Source organism: Neopsephotus bourkii, unplaced genomic scaffold (assembly GCF_033783945.1).
Source record: "Neopsephotus bourkii isolate Nb327-2 ecotype Australia unplaced genomic scaffold, CSIRO-AGI_Nbou_v1 NB_1825, whole genome shotgun sequence".
Taxonomy (NCBI): domain Eukaryota; kingdom Metazoa; phylum Chordata; class Aves; order Psittaciformes; family Psittacidae; genus Neopsephotus; species Neopsephotus bourkii.
This window is the reverse complement of record NW_026902298.1, coordinates 13,887,756-13,909,739: the sequence shown is the minus strand read 5'-3', so window position 1 is coordinate 13,909,739 and position 21,984 is coordinate 13,887,756. Positions and strand designations below refer to the sequence as shown.

Below are 21,984 nucleotides of genomic sequence, written 5' to 3'. Positions count from 1 at the left end.
AAATAGAAGGATGGTGTGAAATAACTCATTCATGTTTAATGGGGCCACTAAATCCCGTTATCTCACCACAGACTTACAATGCAAATACTGTTCTTTAAAACTAAAGATACTTTAAAAGAGTAGTGTGAAACAATTAACTCATGTTTAGTGCAGCCACTACATTCTACAGTCTTACAACATAAACACTGTTCTCTTTCTACAACCTAAGTTAAGCTAAAAAGTACTTTAACTCTTCTGTTTTTCAGGCACTAGCTTTTCTTATATCACACCCCCTCCTTCTTTTACCTTTACAAATTCTTTTGCTATGCGACTTCGTTTTGCTCAAGAGTTCTGGCCCTTTTTAACTTGTTGTCTAATCTTGTGTATTTAGCGAGCTTTGTTTCTGTTACTGTAAACTGGTACAGTTATATCCACATAACCACACCTCTGATTTATGTTTATCACAATGACCAAGTCTGTTCTCCCAGGACTTCTCACGTACCCAAACAGATGTAGCTGAAAGACTCTAAATCTTTAAAAAAAAAAAAAAACAAACAGAAAGAAAGGTTACACTTACACACTACTTGAATGGTCCATGACTCGTCCTGTGCAGCAAGGCATGCTCTAATCACCTTATCGGTAGGAAAGGGGGTTGTTGGCAGCTCCTGCTGCCGCGTCTGTGCTGTGGAGCCTGCTTAGATCTTGAGGACAAAGTGCCTCTGCGCCACGGGAGACACGGGTCTCCTGGGGACGGCGGCGGGGCCTGAGGAGAAGAACTACGGGACTTCGGTCCTGCACCTCCTCCCGCGGGGATTCCGCCCGCCGGGCACCCTTTCCCCTCTGAGGGGAGTGCGGTGCCTTGGGCTGGGCTGGGCTGGCCGCAGCGCGATGGCGGAGGGTTCTTCCCCCCGCCTCAGGGCCGGGTGGCCGCTGCCTCCTTTGAACTGCCGCGCCTTGAAACGCGACCTGAGCAGGGCCCACAGCGGCGGCGAGGCCTGGGGTAACTCGCACCTCAGCCGTGAGCGGAGCGTCCTGCAGCCAGTGTGTGCGGAGGAAAGAAACAAAACGAACCCCACAGGTTCCTTACAGCGTTCTATTGCCTTCGGGGCATGCAGGAAGATGTCTCAGAGGGGAGCGAAGGGCTGCGGCTGGCGGCAGGTGAGAAAGGTGACTGGGTGGCTGCCATGGCCGGTGGGGGACCGCCTGCCTGTGGGAAGGCGGCAGAGCTGGAGCCTCCGACGTGACAAAGCCTTAAACAGAAATCGAGAGAGAGAGATGGAAAGCATGTCAAAACCGACAGTGCTAAGAGACACAGCGCAGTGCAGGCAATTGGGGACTGGACTGCAAAAAGGGAAACACCATTGGGAAGCTGCTGGGATGGCACAGGATCACCACACAGGGTGGGAAGCAGAGAGTAAGCAGGAGAAATTAAGGGGTTGGGGTTTTTCCTTCTTTTCCTTTTTAAATTACTGTAAACCTTACCCATTCCTGAGAGAAGTAATTTTCAGGAAATCAGTGAGCATCAAGAGACAGCTTTAAGCTCCGTATACATGTGAACAAGTGGCTTGTTTACAATCCAGTCCACCCTTGTGCAATAAAACAAAGTCTTTCATACAAATTCCACATCTTACCTCTCCTTATGAAACACATAGCTGGCAGGATCATGGCAAATTAGGTCAGACTGTACCCAGATGAGGGATTAGTGGAGGAGTAGTTTAGAAATAGCTGAAGACACTGACAGGTCTGAAATGGAAAATGTTGTTTGGTTATTCTGCAGAGCAGGGAAAGGGAGAGGCTTTGCCAGCAGTACATAACCTCGTCCCTCACCAGCAAGGCTCAGAGTGAGAGTTAAGCGAACACTACTGATAAACAACCTGCCGGTTTTCACAGCTGTCATGGAGCTCTAGTGCTGATTTTCTTTGCTGTTAAGCAATGAAACACAGAGGAGGTGAGCCTTGCAATACTTCTGTGGTTCTTTTCATCACACGTGAGCTGTACTAGTGAATTAAATGTGTCATAAAGAGACGCTTTTTCACTTTTGAAAACTATTGGTGTAGCATAAGCAACAGCATAAGGATACTAATATAAATAGCAGGTAGTTGCAGACCTGAAGCAGAACCAGCCAGCACAGCCCTGTTCTGAAACAGAAAGTAGGATTTCTCTGAAAATGGGAAGGAGGAATAGTAACATAAATGGTGCTGAGGTAATTCAAAACAAAGAGGAACCCAGGAAAGTCCTATTCTCAGAAAGGCTGAGAAACGGCTGCTTTCACAGTTAAGATTGTCATTTCAGTTTTCTTAAAATGGCAGTGCGGTGAGTATTTGACATTGGGTTGCAACTAATCACAAAACCCACCATGCAACTGCATTGAAACAAGCACATATTCAGACCAGTAACACTGTAGCATGAGAAACTGAATTTATATATATTCCTCCAAAGCAGTGCATGAGACTAAAATCTGCTCGTGGAATCGGGGGAGCTCACAAATTTCCAAAACAAGTAAAAAACCCAGGTGAATACTTCTAAACTCTCCCAGGAATCTCTAAAAAAAAAAAAAAAATCATCATTCTATTTGGTGGAAGATAATTTGGTAGAATAACAGATTTTTCTCAAAATTTGCAGGTAATAGCTTGATAAAAAGTGTGAGTTAATTATAAAATATCTTTTTCCTAAGCCCTGGAATTACAGTGAGTCAGGCTCTGTCAACATCCCCACTGGTTCCACTGCTTTATTATGTGCCTTACATCCCCAGAGGTAGTCTTTATCGTGCACACTGTAGCAAACAATAAAACCCCAAGTACAGACAAGTGAAAATAGCCAATATTTTAATGCACAAGATGCAAGGGCATGGTGAGGTAAAAAGCTGAAGATACTTTTGTTAACTGATTCTTCTTTTGTTTTGGCTTATAAATCGGTCTTCCGGCTCATTTGTCAGATTTATTTCAAGGAATCAAACCAAACATGCTCTTAAAAAAGAAAACAGCACTAAGTCTAAGCATTACTGTTGTTAAAGAATTCCAGTAAATGCTGTCCAGAAATGCCATTTGGCTGCCGCAGCTGTCCAAAAATATTTTTAATGGGGGAAAGAGGAACCTTTTATAAGAATATTCATTTTTTAAAAAAATGTGGCATTCCATCTGGTCAACAAACCAATCCAGAGAGAGAAGGCTCTCGAGTGAACAGTCTGACTGAGACCTGGGAATTGACAGTCCTTAGATTCAGATTCTTTTTCCAGCTCCCCATCAAAGCCATCCTGGGTAATTTTGGTAGCCATTACTATGTGGCTCCCTACCCTTCAAATGCGAATATGCATCCATGTCAGAAATTTCTACCTAGTTTATTCTAATACTGCACTTTTAAAAACCATTGGGTTAATGCAGAACTTAACAAAGAGTGAAGAAGTGATTTAATCCCCTTTTTTACTGCTGTCCTTCAAATTAAAGTTCTCTGCCACTCCCTGTGAAGGTCAGATACATTATGCTTCATGAAGAAACACACTTATTTTCCCTTGTTACAAATTTCTTTCACTGGCAATTACTACTGTAAATCTGTTTAACCTCTGTTGAAATAATGGCTTGTTGTTACTGTTCTGACATTCTCCTGCCAGATCTGTTCAAACTGGTAGTAAGAGGTTTCTCATCTGATAGAGCAGTCAGAAACAAGTGGAGATTCAACTGGGTGTACACATTAGAGAAGAAACTCATTAGTATACATGTAGCTGGTACACTTTATGGAAAGGAAAAACTAAAACAAGTAGGGAAATTAGCTTTTTCTTACCTTATATCCTTGCATTGCCAATGTTTCAAGCTTTTTCCAATTTTCAGGTATATGCTAATTAAAAAGTAGTAAATCTGGCAGAAATCTGATCGTCTCCATTGCAGGAGGCAGGGAGAGTCAGAATTCTCTTGCAGCCCTCTTCTTTTTAAGTTTCAACAGCATTTGATCCCATAACCTTACATTTTGTCTTCCTTCTAAACTTGAAATATTATTTTGAGAAAAACTGTAAAAGATAGAAGGCAGGATAATAGCATGAAGACTGCCAAGAGGATGCTTTATTTTTGCTTGCTCTTGCAAGCATGATACCTAATCTGTTATTACAAAAAAGAATCCCAATTCAGTATAATTATAATTACTGTGTCTTTAACAGCATTAACTTCCATTCAAGGCACTGGAAGACACTTTGGAATTTATGTCAGCAAAGCAGAAATAAGGGGATTACAGTAAAGTTATAAATAAAAGACCTGATTAGGGTTTCCTGTCAATTTCACTTTCCATAAGAATAGTTAATCTTCCTTTCTCTACAGTACTTTTACATGTCATAAGAAACTACTTCAAACATCTGCTGAATAATCTGGCTAACTGATACAGAAAGATAAAACTAGGAAATCAGTAACATGCTGGAGGCTTTGCCAGTGGCTTGGCAGAAAGTCCACCTTTCCTTGCATGTTTAGTGTTCTGCCAGAACAGTAAGGTTAGATGTTACTGGGGTGGGGTGCAGGGAGTGTGGGTGTCAATCTATCCATCTGTCTGTGAGTAAGCAGGTGGAAAGAGAAGTGAGGAAGAGAGTTCTCTATGTCCAGGAGTAACTGTCTGCTAGAATGGTTTCCATGTTTGATGGAACCATACCATCAGCCTTCCATGCAGTAGTTTAAACATTCCTGAGGGGCACGGAGAAGCAGTCAGCATACACATCTGTGCTGAAGTACAGATGGTCAAGAGTGCATCCACCACCTGTGCATGCTGAGCAAAGTGGATGTGCCTCTAAAATCTCACTCAGTTTGCAGACAGAGGTTAGATATAATTAATCCTGTTACTTCACTGAATTTAAAATTGACTTCTGCAACTGTTAAACATGGAGGATAATCTGAGAAAATGTGACCCATGTTATTTCCTTTCAAATGTGCATTGTTTTTTTATTCATACCTGTTATAAGATTAACATTAAAAGTTACCTCTGAAAAAAAGTCTTTACAACAGTTTGTGGAGATTAATTTTCCTATTTAGGTAAGTCCAGACATTTACAAGAACAATCACTTAAATAAAAATAGAATATAAAGCCTATGTTTAAAACATGGCCTTTATTAATGCTGTCTAGAGAGCTCCATATTTATCTTACATTGAAATAGTTCTGCTTTGCTTAAGAAAAGACAGAAAAAGTGCATTTACAAGAGTACTTTTTCTTTAATTTTCTGCAAAAATGGAAGAAATTGGAATCACAAGTTGACAAATGTTGTAAAATGAGATTTCAAGAAACATCAACTTTAGTAATGCTATGCCATCACTAGTGTTTCGTTCTGACCTTCTGCCATGTGAACCAGAATATCCCGATATACAGTCTAGAGCATCTATGTTATTACTCTACAGTATATTTAACACAGAAAAAGGGGTTAAGAACCCCTTTCAATGTACAAACATGAATAAAAAAATTGATAAAAAAATCACTTTTATACATAATGTATATGCAAACTGTTTTAAATACATGGGTTTGGAAGAGTTATTTACAAACTTTCTGTCCGTGGGACAATCCACAGACAAAGCATACACAGTTGCTTTACTTTATTGTTGCATCTCGACTTTGGGAGATGCAAATCCATTCGGCAGTACAGCAAACATAAGAACTTGTGACAAAGTATCTTAAGGGCAACCCAATAAATTTTGTTCCTCAAAACAACATAAGTACTAGGACTGCCAAAGTTTCCAAATAAAGTCATAGTTTTACCCAGATGCCTGCAGACAGACCTATGTTGTGGATGCTACATCAACAGACCCATTTGAAATACAGGCATGGCTACTGGATAAAACATCCTTAACAGCTGTAACTGATACATATGTTTTATCGAATGAGTGAAGTGACCTAGAATTTTTTTTTTCTAATTTTATTAATATTTTAAAAAATACATAAAAATACAACATCCAATGTCTGAATAAATATATTTAACAAGTTGCAAGATACCTTATTTTACACAAAAATTTCAGCTTTAGAAATCTTGTTAAATAACTTCACTGTTGTTATATATTTCATTTTTCGTCTTTTTGTAACAAAATAAAAACTCTGAAATTACATAGAAAAAAGACAAAATATTTTTGTCAAGGGATAAGATAGTCCACTGAAAACCTATTCACAATTCCACTGTAAACATTAATAAACATTAAAATATTTGCATAATTGTGTGCTCAAAAATCCTATAAAAAGTGGAAGACTTATTACAACTGTAGTTTTCAGTCAACTACACTTCCTTTCACAATTTATTTTGTCCCATTTACACCTTTAAAACTGGGCACATTGCTGAACACGTACTTTGGCAGTTCTGCATAGCAAGTGCTTCCACAAAAAGGAACTACTCACCAAGAGTTAATGTACAGCTCGGCGAAAGTGCAGCAGTTACTCAATTCTTTTTGATAATACTCTCATGTCTGCTTGGTGCACTTGCTTTTCTAAGAGCTCCCTAGAACACCTGAATGCTTCATTGGATATAACTTTTCAAATTTGATAAGTGCCCTTTCTCTGCATTAATAAAAACAAAACAAAACCAAACACAATGACAAGCATGTCACATTGTGCCTACAAACCTTCAATTACCAATGAGCTTAATTTCTCTGAACAGTAAATTAAACAAAAGAAGGGAGTAGGAGGGAAGAACAGGTACAGTCCCAGCAGTGGAAGTGTGTACAGAATATACTTGGCAATGTCAAAGCAGTTGAGTGCTTTCTGTGGTTGTATTTCAGGATACATGTCCATGGCAGCAAGATGCTGGCAAGGCAGAGAAACGTGCATCACCTGCATTCTACAGCAAGCACGTTCTGTGGAGGAGAAGATGATGATGGACTCATTCCAGTGTCTGATGAAGCAGATGACATGGATGCTCCTGTATGTGACACTGAATATACAGAACAACAGATCAGCATCAGGTTATCAAAGTACAGATCAGAATGAAGGTTTCTTTGCTTATCAGGTTGTTTAAGAGATCTCAAAGTAGTAGCATGATCACAGGAAACTGATACAGATTTTTTGTCAAGCGCTTTCATTGCTATATTCACATAAACTGGATGAGTAACCGTACCCTTGCTGCATCACCAGCCAACTGAAAAGATAAATCAGATGAGTCATTACACAGATTGAAAACTCAGACCTAGCTTGCACTAGGATATCCAAGTTTCTAATACACTGTTATAAAATAATCAGGGAATGCTCGTTAGGTTCAAGTTCTGAAGAGCCATAAATATTTTCTAAACATATATGCACACAGATGATAACTTTTTTTCCCCATAAGATACTCCCATTTAAACTCAAGTTGCAAGAGAATAAACTTCTCATGGGAATCATAAAGCAAATCTGAAAGTTACCTTCTCTGTCCTTCTTTTTTAATCGTTTTCTTCTCCTGTCTATGGTTGCTACTTCTGACTTCAAGGACATGTAGTATTTTCGTATTTCCTGTAGTTTTTCTTGTAAGAAGGAGATCCTTTCAGTGCTGCTCATATTGTCTAGTTCATCTTAAAAATGGGAAGAAAAAACAGCTTCATCAAAGTGATTTTACACAAATAATAAGATCCTGATAGCAGACCTTGTAGCAGCCTTCCAGTGCTTAAAGGGGCTGAGAAGAAACCAGGAAAGGGACTTTTTGTGAGCAGGTAGTGATAGGACAAGGTGGAATAGCTTTAAACTGAGAGAGGGGGAAATACAGATTAGATGTAAGGAAGAAGTTCTTTACCATGACAGTGGTGAGATAATGGAACAGGTTGCCCAGGGAAGCTGTGGCTGCCCCATCCCTGGCAGTGTTCAAAGCCAGGTTGGAAGGGGCTTTAAACGACCATGTCTATTGAAAGGTGTCCTTGCCTTTGGCGGGAGGGTTGGATCTAGATGGTCTTTAAGGGCCCTTCCAACCCAACCTATTCTAGGATTCTATGATGAATCTTAATTATCTACAAAATGCAGCGTAAAATTTAACATACTTCCATAACCAGGCCATAAAAGACCTGTACCTAATTTGGAGCCCCACACTTTAATTTCAGAACAAATTTTCCTATAAATTCCCTCTAATCAAGTCACTTAAAGAATTCTTACTGAGCTGGAAACTCCATTTGTATACTCTAGATGAAGCATTCTGGTGGTGGTGTTTTTCTCTGTGTTTATCCTTCTCTCCGTCTTTGATGTGAGGCGAAATGACTCTTGCAGGTGATCGGGAAATCTTCTGTGGTTTGGATGCATTTATGTGTTTTACAGGAGTACATTTACTTGAACTGTCTAGGACAGAAAGATCTTCACTGTCACTACTTTGTCCTGCAGTAAGAGAAATGTACTTGGATTTAAAAGAACCCTTACAAACAACTTAGCATTTTAGAACTGTAGTTATAGTCACAAAAAATGATTAAGAAAAAAACTGCTCCTTCTGGCTTAGGAGATCCCAGAATGCACAGAAGGAAAAACCATATGAGATTGAATGTATAACCTTGTAAGACACAAAAGGCACTGAACTCTCAAGTGCACCAATCCTTAATGCAGGAGAAAGCAAGGGCTGACCAGGCCTTTAGTTAAAGAGCAATAGTCTAAATTTTTACGGAAGTAGAAAAGCAGCTTATTAAAATAAGAATATTAGAGCACTGATAAACTATGTTTAAGTCACCTATTTTGGTGTTATAATACCAGAATCCCCTTTTCAAAGATCAAAATTGTAAGTAGGTAGCCCATGACTATATATGTCTACCAAATTGCTTTGCACAGCTAAATGAACTGTTCTGAAACATGACTAAAAGCATAAATGCTTTAATATGTAACAGAAAATTTTAAGCTAATATATGCAAATATTTTAGACTTCCACAGTAATTTGAAAGTTTTACACAGGCAGGTCAAATATATCTCAGTATTGTATGTCAGAATTCTGATTTCAGTCTGGTACTTAAAAATTGTAACAATACTGCCACAGGGCCTAAATATATTGACTCATTCAATACAGTCATCAGCAGAAATGTGTTACAGAAATGCAAAAATCAAAATTTCTGTAGTAAATTAAAAAAGTCACATAACTGAGATAAACACGCACAAAATTTCTTTTGCTGAGAAGTTATTCTTTAGAATCAAGCATTTTTTCTGTACTTCATAGATGCATTTTTTTCCCCATGAGAAACACCTACTGTAATACTTTGAAGGAGATGTTCCTACTCAGAACAAGATCCCCTCTCACAAATTTGTAACCAACCCAATTATTGCACCCTTTCAGTACTTAAAAGGTGCCTGTAAGAAATACAAAGAGATACTTTTTTAGAGGGCCTCACGTGACAGGACATGGGGTAATGGTTTTAAACTAGAACAGGTGAGATTCAGGATGGATGAGAGTTAAAAATCGTTTAGAATGAAGGTGGTAAAATAGTGGCACCGGCTGCCCAGAGAGGGGGCAGATGTCACCATCCCTGGAGACATTCAAAACCAGGCTGGATGTGAGCTATCTGACCTAGTTGAGGATGTCACTGCTCATTGCAGGGGGGTTGGACTAGATGAACTTTGAAGGTCCCTTCCATCCAATACTATTTGATGATTCTATACAAAAATGATTGTAATGGTAAATACTTAGTAGCTGCTAATATATGTTGTTATTAAAAGCTTCTCCTAAGAAGTAATTAAAAATAACCAAGAGATCTCCAAGGAACACTGCTACTGCAGAGCTGCTAAGATCTATACAGTTAACATCCAATAATCATGCACCTTAATAATATTAATGAATAATCATGAATAATAATTAAAAAACTTGACAAGAAAGTCCCACCCAATAGAAATAATGGGTAACAGTGAGAACAATGTGCCCTTATGCATGTTGATAGGGCAGCATAACCTCCCGCCCTCAAATGTACCTGTTCCATTCTTTTCATTTTTGGCTGCAGCACTTGTTCGCTTTGGGGTACGCTTTTGTTTTTTTGCCAGTGTTCCACTATTGCTATCACTGGGTCTTTTTTGACCTAAATGAGAAAATAAAGGAAGACAAGACACCTCAAATATCTCTGATACTTGCAAACTCTTTTCGTATAAGCAACAAATAAATTTAAAACCAGAAGACAAACAGCCAACTTCTAGTAAAACCAGTCTTAAAATGACTTCAGAAATCATTAGAGCAGAGAATGACTGTTGACAGGAATGCTCACCTTTCTCTCCAATCTCTCTTTCTTGCACAGATAGACTACAGGTGCTTGATGTAGTACTGGCTTCAAATCCATTAGCAGACTCGCTTTCACAGAGACCTTCTTGAGACTCTTCCACCACACTGTCGACTTCAATCGTCATGTCACTTTCGCTCTTGATACTGCGTGATTCATCCTGGCTAAGCGTAAGAGGCGAGATCACTGAAAAGCTTGACTGGATGGCAGCGGGTAAGGCAGACAGATTTGGATTTGAAGCATTAGGACCTGGCTTTTCTGATATGATGTCTTCACTACTGCTTTTCTCCTTTTCATCCAAGTCATCCAAGTCTACTTCATGGCACAGCAGTGTTTCAGGACCAATCTGAGGCATTGCATCATCCTCATCTTTTAAGGGAACATTCTCATTTTCTTCAGAAGGACATTCAGAGATGTCATTTCTCAGCTCTTGAGTGTGCTGAACCGATTCTGCCACCAGCGATGGCATTTCCTCATTTTCCGTTCTGAGGGACTCTTCAGCATTCAGCCCTCTACATTCTTCTGCTCCAGTACATTCATTGGTCCTCTCTTCAGATACAATATTTGGCACTTCCATCTCACTCTGTCGTCGATTTCTCTTTTCAGGTGATGCCTGTTCTAAAGTTTTCCTTTTCAAAAGCTTCTTATCTTTTGTAGAAGGTTCCATTTCACTTTCAGTAGTGCTGGAAATTTCTTTACAGTCCAAAGAAGACATGTCTAATCTTTCAGGTTCTGCAAGAGGTTCATTTGCAACCTCTTCTTGGCTTCCTGGTGAAATCTTGGCATTCTCTAAAGACAGATCTTTTGTCTTGCTCCTTCTCCCTTTACTTTTAGGTGATTTTTCAGCCTCTCTTTTGATTTCTTCTGTTTGCTCTGTTTTATTTCCAAAAGTCTGAACAATTTGTTCACTTTCTTCAACTTCCAGTTTCAGTGTTTCTAGTGGCTGTACTTGAGTCCTGTCATTTTCTTTCAGTGCATGAGGAATCTTTGGGTTTTCTTCATCTAGCTTCTCATCATGTAGCTTTTCACTTTTATCCAATTCTGAAGTTTCTGGAGAAAATTCTTCATTCAGATTCTTTTCAGATGATTCATCTGCTTCACTGTCAGAAGAGCCAGAGTCTACAAATTAAAAAAAGAAGGAAACAGCACCTTAAATCATCAATTACAACACAATTTCCTTTTTCAACCACACAAAAACTTTCTTCCCAGTAATTTGCAACATTAACATCAGTTTAGAATACACAATTTCAAACTTAAAGTCCTGCATAATTCAACACACTTTATTACAGTTCTTAATTTTACTCAAAATTTCTATGAAACTACAATAGTAGCGGTGCTATCTGTGTTCAAGATGCATCTGGATGACACTCTTAGTTTTAGGTAGTCCTGCAAGGAGAGGGAGTTGGACTTGATTATGAGTCCCTTCCAGCTTGAGGTATTTGGTGGTTCTTCTGCTGTTTCCTCCAGATAAGATGGTATGAACAAATTACAGTTTATAGTAGAAAAAACACATTCCTATAATCTGGTATCTAGCTGTGGAAAGCACCTGCCCCACCTGACATTACAAAGCAAAAAACCCAACACTTCTCCCCTCCATGCGCCCCCAAACAGTAAAAAAACAACCCTTCTACACCACAATAGGGACATTTCATTGTTAAACTATTGTACAAATCTATTGTATGCACCATATGCAGAGCAAGCATATTTATGTTACCAGATTATTCAGGGATCTGTGCTGAAAGCAGACAGTAGTTTCACTTCAGTTCTTTTTCACAGAGACTTAGAAATACGAAAACTATTGCTGCCTTTTGTATATAATTAACAACTTAGGGTGCATGATTTGGTACTGGGGTTGAGGACTTAATTACCACAATGAAGACTGTCATTATACTACTAGAGTTGGTCCACTCATGATTAGGACTGAAAGGCTCTGACTAAAGAATATGGAATTACTTGCAAGTCATTTCCATGCCATAGCTCTTCAGTGAGCAAACTGTACTCCTCAGCAGTGTCAGCTCAACTATTTCCTCAATAGAATTCACAGGGAGGAACAAAAAGGTAAAAATCAAACTTCTCTTCAAAAAATTACTGAAAAACCTCAAAAGCCTAAGTGCTCACTGTTTGAGTCTCCACCAGAATCAAACATTCCTGAGCTACGTCTCATCTGCCTGTGAGATGTTGCTAAAAATCAAAAGTATTCATTTCTATAGAGTAAAACCTGTGCCACAATTTTTTTACATTCTATTGCTTGTACACTGGGTAAGTAGGACTTTAAACCTGCTGACAGCACTGTGTTCTCTGAAGTTGCCATATTAATGCACCGCATGACATCACTCTTTACATGCACTTCCATGCCAGAACATGAGTGCACCAGATGTACCTTCTGTTCCATTTGGTAATGGTGAGGAATCTGACAAGTTGTTCCGTGCACTTCTGGCTCCTGATTTACCTTCACTAGTAGGTGTTTTGGATAAACTGCAGGACGTGTTGGATGGAAGAGTAGATTTCAGAGGGGGTCGCCCACGCTTTGATTTTTGTTTCTCCTCATCCTTCTTCTCATCCTTCTCACTGTCTTCTTTATTCTGAGGGGAAAACGAATGTTTTTTAACGTTTCACTGCTGATCTTCAAAACCTTTTGCTCTACACTTCTATTAAAAAAGTAATTTGTGGACTGAGTAACTTTTTTGAAAAATAAGTAATTGTGATAGTCATTAAGTATTGTACTACAAAAAATATTACTGAAATAACTATTACTTTTGTTTTTTTCTTCTGTTTTCTCTTTGGTCCTCCTTTGTCCACAGGCCAGATAATCCGATCAGCTTTCACCCATTCATCGTATCTAAAAGTGAGTAACAACATTCTGTTATCACTAAATAATAAAAATTTGTTTGCAATATGGGGATTAAAAAGACTGAGTTACAGAAAATATTTATTAAAGAGAGCTAGGAAAGTAGAGCATGTATTTACAAACACACATAGTACCTGGCATTACAAAGATGAATTACGTTTCTAGCCCACAAGAGATGCAAACTTCCCTGTCTCTTGCTAGCAAAGCAGTGGAACCCAGGGGACTGCGTCAGCTGTAGTTTTGTCAATTATTTCACATCATATACAAAAAGCAGTTTTCACCACAATAGTAAAATGTCGTTTTGGTTTTGTGGGTTTTTTTTATTATTTTTATCTTTTTAAGGTAAAATTTTTAAATTATAGCAGCAAACTGCATGAGATTCTGAAAAGCACAAATACACCGCTAGTTCTCCTTAGAATCTCCTGAGTTATTAAAAAGGTAAAGGGACACATGTAAGTATATCCGCACACACATAAACTTTGTGTTGCCACATAAAGAAATTTGCTTAGTTTAACTAGAAATGTATGGATTTGGAACATCTCAAGTTATATACCAGAAGCGTTCTAGTTTCAAAAATTCAATTTTGCGATATTTTTGTCTACATACTAAACAATGCTCTTAACAAGAGCAAAAAAGCCATTTCTGCAGCAGTACTGAATATAAAGCATGGCTGGCAAGAGAAGCATTTTAAGATTCTGTAGCTCTTTGTAACAACCATTCTTTATAACCACAGTTAACATTCAATACAAGGTTAAATTGTGTTGCCAAAATTTCAGTGCTTGATACACTTAATTGTAGAGGTCTTTGCCATCATCAATGACTCCCTTAAATAAAGTCCCAAAGAGCTAACAGTAGCTGACACAGTAAATTACAGGGATGCTCCTGTGAGAAGTGACGATTACTCACTTCAAGCCAGATGAAAACTTTGAAATCTCAGAATATACTTCCTTATACATTTCCATGTTGTAGTGTCATACCATGAACAAAATTACTAACACTGAAATGTGTAATACGGTCAGATCCTGTTACTGTGTTGATAGTTCCATTCAGAGCCAAGTCACTGACCATCTTTCTCTTTTTGTTGTTAGAACAAAAATTCTTTTGTAAATAATCCATTTAACAAAGAAAGAAATGAAAGGCAATTGTTATCCTCACCTTACATTCCAACCATAGTAGTGAACTAAATATAAAACTTCTCCATCATCAATTTCTGTGCTTTTAATACTGGCTTCATAGATTTTTTGAGTCTTTCCACGTCCATATTTTACTTTCACTTTGGTTCCAGTCAGGCAGGGTTCTGCATCCTCCTCATCCTCTTCACATTCTGATTCTCCTTTGTTCTCAATTTCCTCCCTGCAGTAAAGTGTATTTAAAATGCCCACTAATTAGAGACAATGTTTCAACATTTAACTAGCTTAGCCAAGCTACTACAGAAGAAAAAGTCTGCAAAAAAAATGTTTTCATCTTCTCTGTCCTACAGTGCCTCTGAAGCTAGCTTGGACACAGCTTCTCACATCAAGAAGAGGACTCTGAGAAAACAGGAGTAAGTGCCAAAAATATCCAGAAAAAAATATAATATAAACACAATTTATTATGTGTACAACTACCTGAGAACTTAAAAAGTATTTTTAAGTGAGTATTTTGATAATGCAGAAAGAGGAGTAAGTTAACTCAGTGTCTGACTCCTAAGTAAGACAGGAAGAGCTGATTTTGGCATGTTGTTTAAAAAGAAAAATTATCTCTCCTACAGTTTGCTTAACAGGCTACAGTTTACTAACAGTGTGCATAAGCTTGAATCGCCATCATAGTGATCCCCTCACAGATGCAAACACCATTCCAATGAGAAAAGTTGATTATAACAGTGTTTAACAAAGATTAAAAGTGTCTACACACCTCTTATTAGCTACGTCTACCTGTTATTATAACTGTATCTGATATTTAAACATTCTACCTAAACATACTTTCAAGAATCACAATCTATGCTATTTTTACCTATACTTCTCTCCTTTTTTTAGGGTGAATTTAGCATAAGGTAAACCTTAAACTATAAAATGTCACCAAAAAAGAAAATAGTGAAAAAGACTATAGGTTTTCTTTTGATCAAATATATTCATTATATTTGAATTATATATATATATATAATATAATGATCAAGTATATTCATTAGCCTTCAACAGCAACTATTTTGCTGTGGCAAACAATTAAAGAGGACAAGCACCATCCACACCGCTTAAAGAAAAAAACTCTTTGGTGACCATGTCACCTGATATCCACCCCCCCGTGACCTCCCGCACACCAAACACTGCACCTTCATTTGAGGCATTTCCACATGCTACGGGGCACTGCAAGATTATCTTTTTTGGACTACACAGAGACACTTTCTTTAAAATAACCATGTGTTTTTCCTACTCCTCAAAGCTCTTCAGAAGCAAACATACAATACCCCTATCAGGCTTCATTCAGCATTAACTTGTGTCCAAACCACTTAACCACAAGGACAAGAAAAACAAGGTAGGAAAACCAGTTTAAGCTGGTAAGACACTGCCCTTGACCACAGTCAAAGTTAGCTAAGAGGTCTACTCTGGTAATGAATTACCTGGTCACTCATTTGTAACCGTGGCTATATACCCAGTTCAACTCGTCAAGCTTAGTCTGTAGATGCTATTTTTCTTTTGCCCTTCCACATCTCTCCATTCTCCTCTTCACCCTACCTGTGTGTTTCACACAAACTCCCTCTTCCCTTTTCCTTTCTTTATCAGCTGATCCCCTGCTTGCCTGCCTACAATACATCAAGTAACAAAAACAAGCACCCTATAGGTTCACCAGCCATCATTAAACACTTTAACAAATGCATGGGAGAAGAGGGTCTTTCTTTTCCATTTGCATTTCAACTGCCCAGACAAGTCTGCCCAAGCAGTTGCTCACCATCCATACAGCACCTGACAGACACAGCCTGGTCTACTCTGCATCTGTACATACAACTGTGACAAAACACTAACACATCCTTGGCAAGACCTTCAAGAAAATGAAAGTCTGCTACCTACCAGAAAAAGATGCTTCCGTAAAGTACAACACGTTTACAAGCTTGAAATAAAATTTTCCCTTTCCTATCTGGCTGCTGAGTGAATAGGTCCCCAGTTTCCACATTTTAGTTGTGTATACTCCTGCTTCAGGTGTGGCTCAATCACAACAGACATACGCATAAGAAGGTGACACAAGTTAATGTTTACCTCTCCCTCTGCCTCTCTTCCTCTTCATCTGACTCTTTGTCAGAATCCTCCTGTTTTTTAATTTTTTTCTCTTTTTGCTTTGGTGTACTTTTTCTCCCTAGTGGAGTTTCATTTTCTTTCTTCTCTGCATTCTCAGGGATTTCCTCTATATCTTTATTTTCCTTGTTACTGTCTTTTAATTTGTCTTGTGTTTTATCCTCTTCACTATCTTTTTTAGCTGGGGTTGCATCACGGGTAAGTCTTCTTCGTCCCTAGAACAGAAATAAGAACAGTTTAATCACTCTTGTCAACTGTTCTCTGTATAGTCCAAACCACAGTGAAGAGGGAAATAATATTCCTGTAGGGAAGAAAAGATGGAGATACCAGCAAAAAGCAAAATACTCTAAAATCTTAAGATAACAGCTTGAAGTCTTGTTATTTGGGGGGGAGGGAACAATAAAAAAAAACAAACCACAACAAATCAAACAAAAAACAAACCCAAACAACAAAACAAAACAAACCCAAACACCTCCCCCCCCCAAAAAAAAAACCCAACACCAACAAACAAAAAAAAACACTCCACAAACAAAACCAAACCAAGATCACTCCAAAAGAAAGCCATTCTGTTTCATTTAGAATAAAGAGGATGAACTTCTGATTACCTTCTAGAGGATTTCAGGACATTTGTAAGGTCTGTTGCCCTGATAGAAAGGGCCAAAATGCCTTGCTCAACTATGGCAATAGCATTAAAGTGCTTGCAGAGGACTTGATGATGCTTGAGATGCTTGAGAGGCATCTTCATTTCTGACAGCGAACTGTTACACTTGCTGTCTGGGGCTATCTGCAACTGCCTCTCGCGGATCTAGTAGAGGATTGTCATTTTGGTACTGAAAGTCTCTTGATAGGGTCATTGCTTTGCAATAAGAACATTTAAAATACATTATGAATGCAAAATCAATTATCTGGAGGCCATCCAAAGACAACAGTAATGGAGGTACTGTGATAATTAAAATTCACAGTAGCATAATGGCAAACACTTCAAATACTTTGGAAAAATAATAATTCATAAATAGCTGGTGACTGGATTAATAAAGTAATAAGATACACGACCAACGTTTATTTAGCAACAAATTAACACAGCCAGCCAATGATAAAAAGGGCAAAAAATTCTTTTACTTTATCCTCTCACCAGTTGTCTTCCCCTTTAAAAAAAAAACAACAAAAACACACACACAAAAAAACAAAACTCAAAAAAAACCACCCCAAAACAACCCACCCTAAAACCCAAACAACAAAAACTAACAACAAAACTAATGTCATGCCAAGAGGTTCATTAAGGTTGACAGGGCTTGGAAAAACCACTTGCAGTTAGATAGAAATGTAAAACAATACAGAGTTTAAATACAAGTTTAGATTTGTCTTTTCATCTATTAATTTAAAAGGCCATAAATCTGCTTGGAAAGCTAGTTTGACAGAAGTACTTTAATCAAATTACACTTCAGTTGAACAGAATCCTTACAACTTGTACAATTTAAAAAGTAGCAATTCTTGTCCTTCAACAATCATGCTCTGTTAAAGAACATAAAATGTCCTTTTAACAGAATTAACAGGAGTGCTACAGCATCATATTCAAGTACCTCAAAAGTACTCTTGTACTCTCCATCAGGTTCAGTATCCACTAGCTGATGGGTCACTGATCTTATCTATGTAACTACTGTTACCACCCTCACCTCTACAGAACTCGGGGATGAAGGAAGAGAGAATGTAAGTGCTCCTCCCTCTACTTTGCCTACATACTGTAAAATTGTAGCATTTATTAAAAAAAAAAAAGTGATATTGTGATAAAAACCAACTCAGAGAAATGGGTCTTCCTTTGATTCTTAAAGCTGTAGTAGTCCCTTAATATTCTTGCTTCTTGCTGGAAAGCTCCAGATTCCATGTGCCTGTAGAAATTCCCATCCACAACCAAGACTGTCCTGCTGAGTTTCATAGGCTGATATTCTGACAATATCCAGCCCTCAGCAGCTCTTCAAGCCATCCCTGAATTGAAACATGTCTGACATTCAACACAGTCTGAGCAAATCCCACGGATGGCTTAGAGTATGAAGAAATAAACAAAACTGATCTATTCACAGGCAGAACATAATTAACCATTAACACCACCTCTGTGTTCACAGAACCCTGTCCTATGCCTGTACAAGTATGCCAATTCAAACCTGTAATCACTCCACAAGGGAAAACTCATTATGTAAACTGTTCACTATACAAAGGTATTTTGTTAAGTACTAAGTAGAAACCAATTCAAGCCACTTACCCTTGGGGATCTTAGTTCTGGTTCTTCTTTTTCACTTTCGCTGCTGGAATAATTTTCTTCTGCTTCTTTTTTAACTTCTGTTGGGGGCATTTTTTGTTCCTCCTTCACACTTTCCTCCATTGGTTCCATACGTTTCTTTATGTCTTCTACTACTTTTGGTTCATTGTGATGGATGGTCCTAAACTGAATGTTTGCAGAACGGCAATACTCTTCAAAACCATAAAGATACCTATATATGCAAATAAAGTTTTATTTAGATTTCTCTTTATTGAAGTGCATAAAAGCTATTTTCCTGCTCAGAGAAAAGCAAAAGAAGCAGTAACTTGGGGGGGAGGGGAGGGGTTAATTGTGGGGATGACAGAACAATCCCAACAAAACCAAGCAACCCAAAAAAAAAAAAAAAAAACAAAAAAAAAAAAACAACCAAACCCTCAAGCCCAAATAAAATAAAAAGCAGAGATTTTGAAAAGAAACTATTACGCACACAAATCAAATGGTGAGAAAGAATCCACACAGGTGCTTCCCACAAATTTAATTTCATCCCCATCCAATTAAGAGTTGATGACACTAAAGCCTAAGAACACGTACGCTGTTCTGCAAATGCATAATGGCAGCTAAAATCAGCCTAGTATTAGAATATGGGCATACAAACAAGTTACCACATGGTAACAAACTGCCATGCATCAGCTTGTTTTCTGGTAACTGCCTGTGTGCACACTCTAATCCAGTTATAGGTGAGCGAAATAGTAATTAGCTTATTCCTGAAGGAATAAATATGCAAGTTACAACACACTATCATGTGTCCATACAACGTAATTATTTCTCCTGTAACAGCAACCCAGTACATATTTGCCAATTACTCTTTTTATGATATTCTTCTTGCTAAAATGCAGACCTTAAATACGTGCCCAGTTCAAATCACACTGCAGACAGTCTGAATATTTTCATCTTCATCAACTTTAACATGAGTTGAGTCATTAGTCATCCCTATTCAATCAGCCAAATCTCCTTAGGTTCGACTCAAGAGAACCTCATTCTTCCCTTTTACTCAAAAAGCCCAATTGTTTCTTGTCAAACTTCCAGGAGGATAAATAATAAAAATAATTTTTATTTAGAAAAGGTTTCCATTTCAAAAGTTAAAACACAACTGAAAACCAGGGGTCAGAATTTACTCATTACAAACAGCATTTACTCATTACAGTGATTTTACTACTTCATCCTGTCACTTCCACCACAGCAACCTAAACTAAATTGCCCTAAAGCCATTATTCTATAGATTCCACAAAGATGGTATTTAAATATGCAGTCTGAAACACATCTATCTCTATCAATGTTTTTCAGGAAGCTATAGAAGCTGGCATAAAATTCTCACTGCATGCAGCATCTACAAAATTTGAATTTGCCAAAGGTGGTTTTTTTTATAATTTCATTGTTGTACTCTGAAATAACATCATCACATGCTGAAAGTGAATGCTTCTTGGTAAGGAAATTAGCAGAATTCTAATGTATTAGAGCAACAGGAACTTATGCAGCTCTGAGCACACACTCCTGTCCTCCACCGTTTCAATCCTCAGTACTGGAAAATGCTCAGAACTCTTAACTGAAGAATGAGAACTACTGTTTCACTAACCTATCACAAATTGCTTGAATATTGCACATGCTACTAAAAAAAAAAAAAAACAAAAACACAAAACACCCAGGGAAATTGTTTTCACCGTCATACAATATGAGAACTTACTTTCTATAAGCAGTTTTTACATTGTAGGAAGCAGCCGAGTTCAAAATAGGAATGCCAAGGTCCATATAAATTTGCTTCCATACAGCACCACTCTCAATCTTGGGGAGGGGGAAAAAGAAAAAAAAGGGAAGACAAAAATGAAGTTTTCAGGTTTTCTTAACTGAGAACATTAAGGAATGATATATAACACAGCCACAAGCCACAGCCCTTAAGAATGAACAGATATACATAGTTCAGGAAACGTTCAACACTTACATTGTCACACCCACCCTGCTGATACACTAGTCTAAAAAGTTGGAAGAGATTAAGGTCCTTGTAGCCCAGAACAGGTGGTTTATTGATAGGAGTACCTAAATAAAACCAGAAATAAGAATTTACCACAAAGAACAACAAACCACTTCTTCCATTCCTTTAGAACACATCTGATTACTAATATCTTTCTACATTTTAAAATCTGTATTTAATAATTCCAAGATAAAAGTCACAAGAAGTTAGTAGTTTCCAGTCAGGAATGAAGGCTTCACCTTCTTTTGAATGCACCACTTATTTCTGGGTGGTTGATTAGCACAGTGGCACCAGCTGCCTGCTAACTGTGATTTCTGGACCTTCTTTCAGATTGGTGCCATCAAACTGGCTGCATCCCACTGTCCCTCTCCTGAACAGGGAAAACAGCCAGAATTGCAGCAAGCTCCACAGAACACCTGATGAACGCAGTTACAGAGCAATGTGTGAAGAGATTAACTCAAACCACTGTGGTCTGAAAGGAATGAGGAAGCAGCAGCGATGCTGGATTAGGAAAAGATATACACAGGCAAATTGTCCGACTGTGAAAAACCACAAAGCCCTAACAGGATGTGACTATTTGGGACAGCTCTGGCAAAAAAAGAATGAACTCAAATCGGATGAGTGGCAATGATGTAAAGAACAATGATTAACTGCAAAAGGAGAAACCAGAAGTGACCTAGGGCAAGCGGCTGCGCATCTAGATAGTATTCTTCCCTTCAAGGAAAAATATCAAACCTCGCACCCTGCTGCTTCTCATCTTCATGCAATTATATTTGGGATCATTAAAATAATGTTATAGGACTTTGAGACCACTGTCACGACCACACAAATCAAAACATACATACTGAGACAACAAAATGTAGAACAAATCCTGGGGGAAATCTTCGGGGGGGGGGGGGGGAAGAAATTAATGTACACAGGCAAGGGGAAAGACCCAGTCCTGAAAAAGTCCTGTACGTTGCTCTATCAGCATATTAGCTTAAATGATAGTGTCTGGGCTGAGCCTTCAAATTTGGTGTACAAATGCTTTTTTCTTCTGTCTCTGTAAGTGCCTGAATGTGTCACATGATCCCTACATGGTTTATAGTCTGAAAGACTTAAGAAAGGGAGTGAGGAAGGAGGAAAACAGAAAAGAGGGAAGAATCATGCTACAATAAAGAAAATTGTGGATTAGTCCAGCAGCATAGGAGTATTTTTTTTCCAACCGGACATAGACTCTTACTCCCCCCCCAAAGGCAGGTTATTCTCCAAGAAACACTGGTTATATACAGGAGGCCTCAAAATTATATTGGATGAACTCAAGTATATTTTCATATATATTTCAAGATCAGTTTCTAAACCTGTGATAAGAACTGGCAATAGTGAATACACTTGGAACTGTTCTTTTACAATTCTGTGGGCTAGAATACACCTTGCACATAGGGATGCAGAGCCTCCTTTACAGAGGTAACTGGATTTGTCCCCCAGAT

At 38.2% G+C, this 21,984-nt stretch overlaps 1 protein-coding gene across 1 annotated transcript in view; it reads right to left on the bottom strand.

Annotated features, from left to right (window-relative positions):
* Positions 1-5,037: 5,037 nt before the first annotated feature.
* The window catches only part of ARID4A (AT-rich interaction domain 4A), a 47,489-nt gene continuing 30,542 nt past the window's right edge, over positions 5,038-21,984 (bottom strand). The window contains exons 12-23 of the mRNA XM_061343586.1: positions 20,486-20,580; positions 20,231-20,328; positions 18,493-18,721; positions 16,200-16,450; positions 14,125-14,322; positions 12,876-12,960; positions 12,502-12,703; positions 10,110-11,240; positions 9,822-9,926; positions 8,041-8,256; positions 7,323-7,469; positions 5,038-6,856 (exon numbers count right to left, since the gene is read on the bottom strand). Coding sequence (XP_061199570.1) covers positions 6,753-6,856; positions 7,323-7,469; positions 8,041-8,256; positions 9,822-9,926; positions 10,110-11,240; positions 12,502-12,703; positions 12,876-12,960; positions 14,125-14,322; positions 16,200-16,450; positions 18,493-18,721; positions 20,231-20,328; positions 20,486-20,580 — 2,861 coding nt within the window. The 3' untranslated portion in view covers positions 5,038-6,752. The remainder of the gene's footprint in view (positions 6,857-7,322; positions 7,470-8,040; positions 8,257-9,821; positions 9,927-10,109; positions 11,241-12,501; positions 12,704-12,875; positions 12,961-14,124; positions 14,323-16,199; positions 16,451-18,492; positions 18,722-20,230; positions 20,329-20,485; positions 20,581-21,984) is intronic.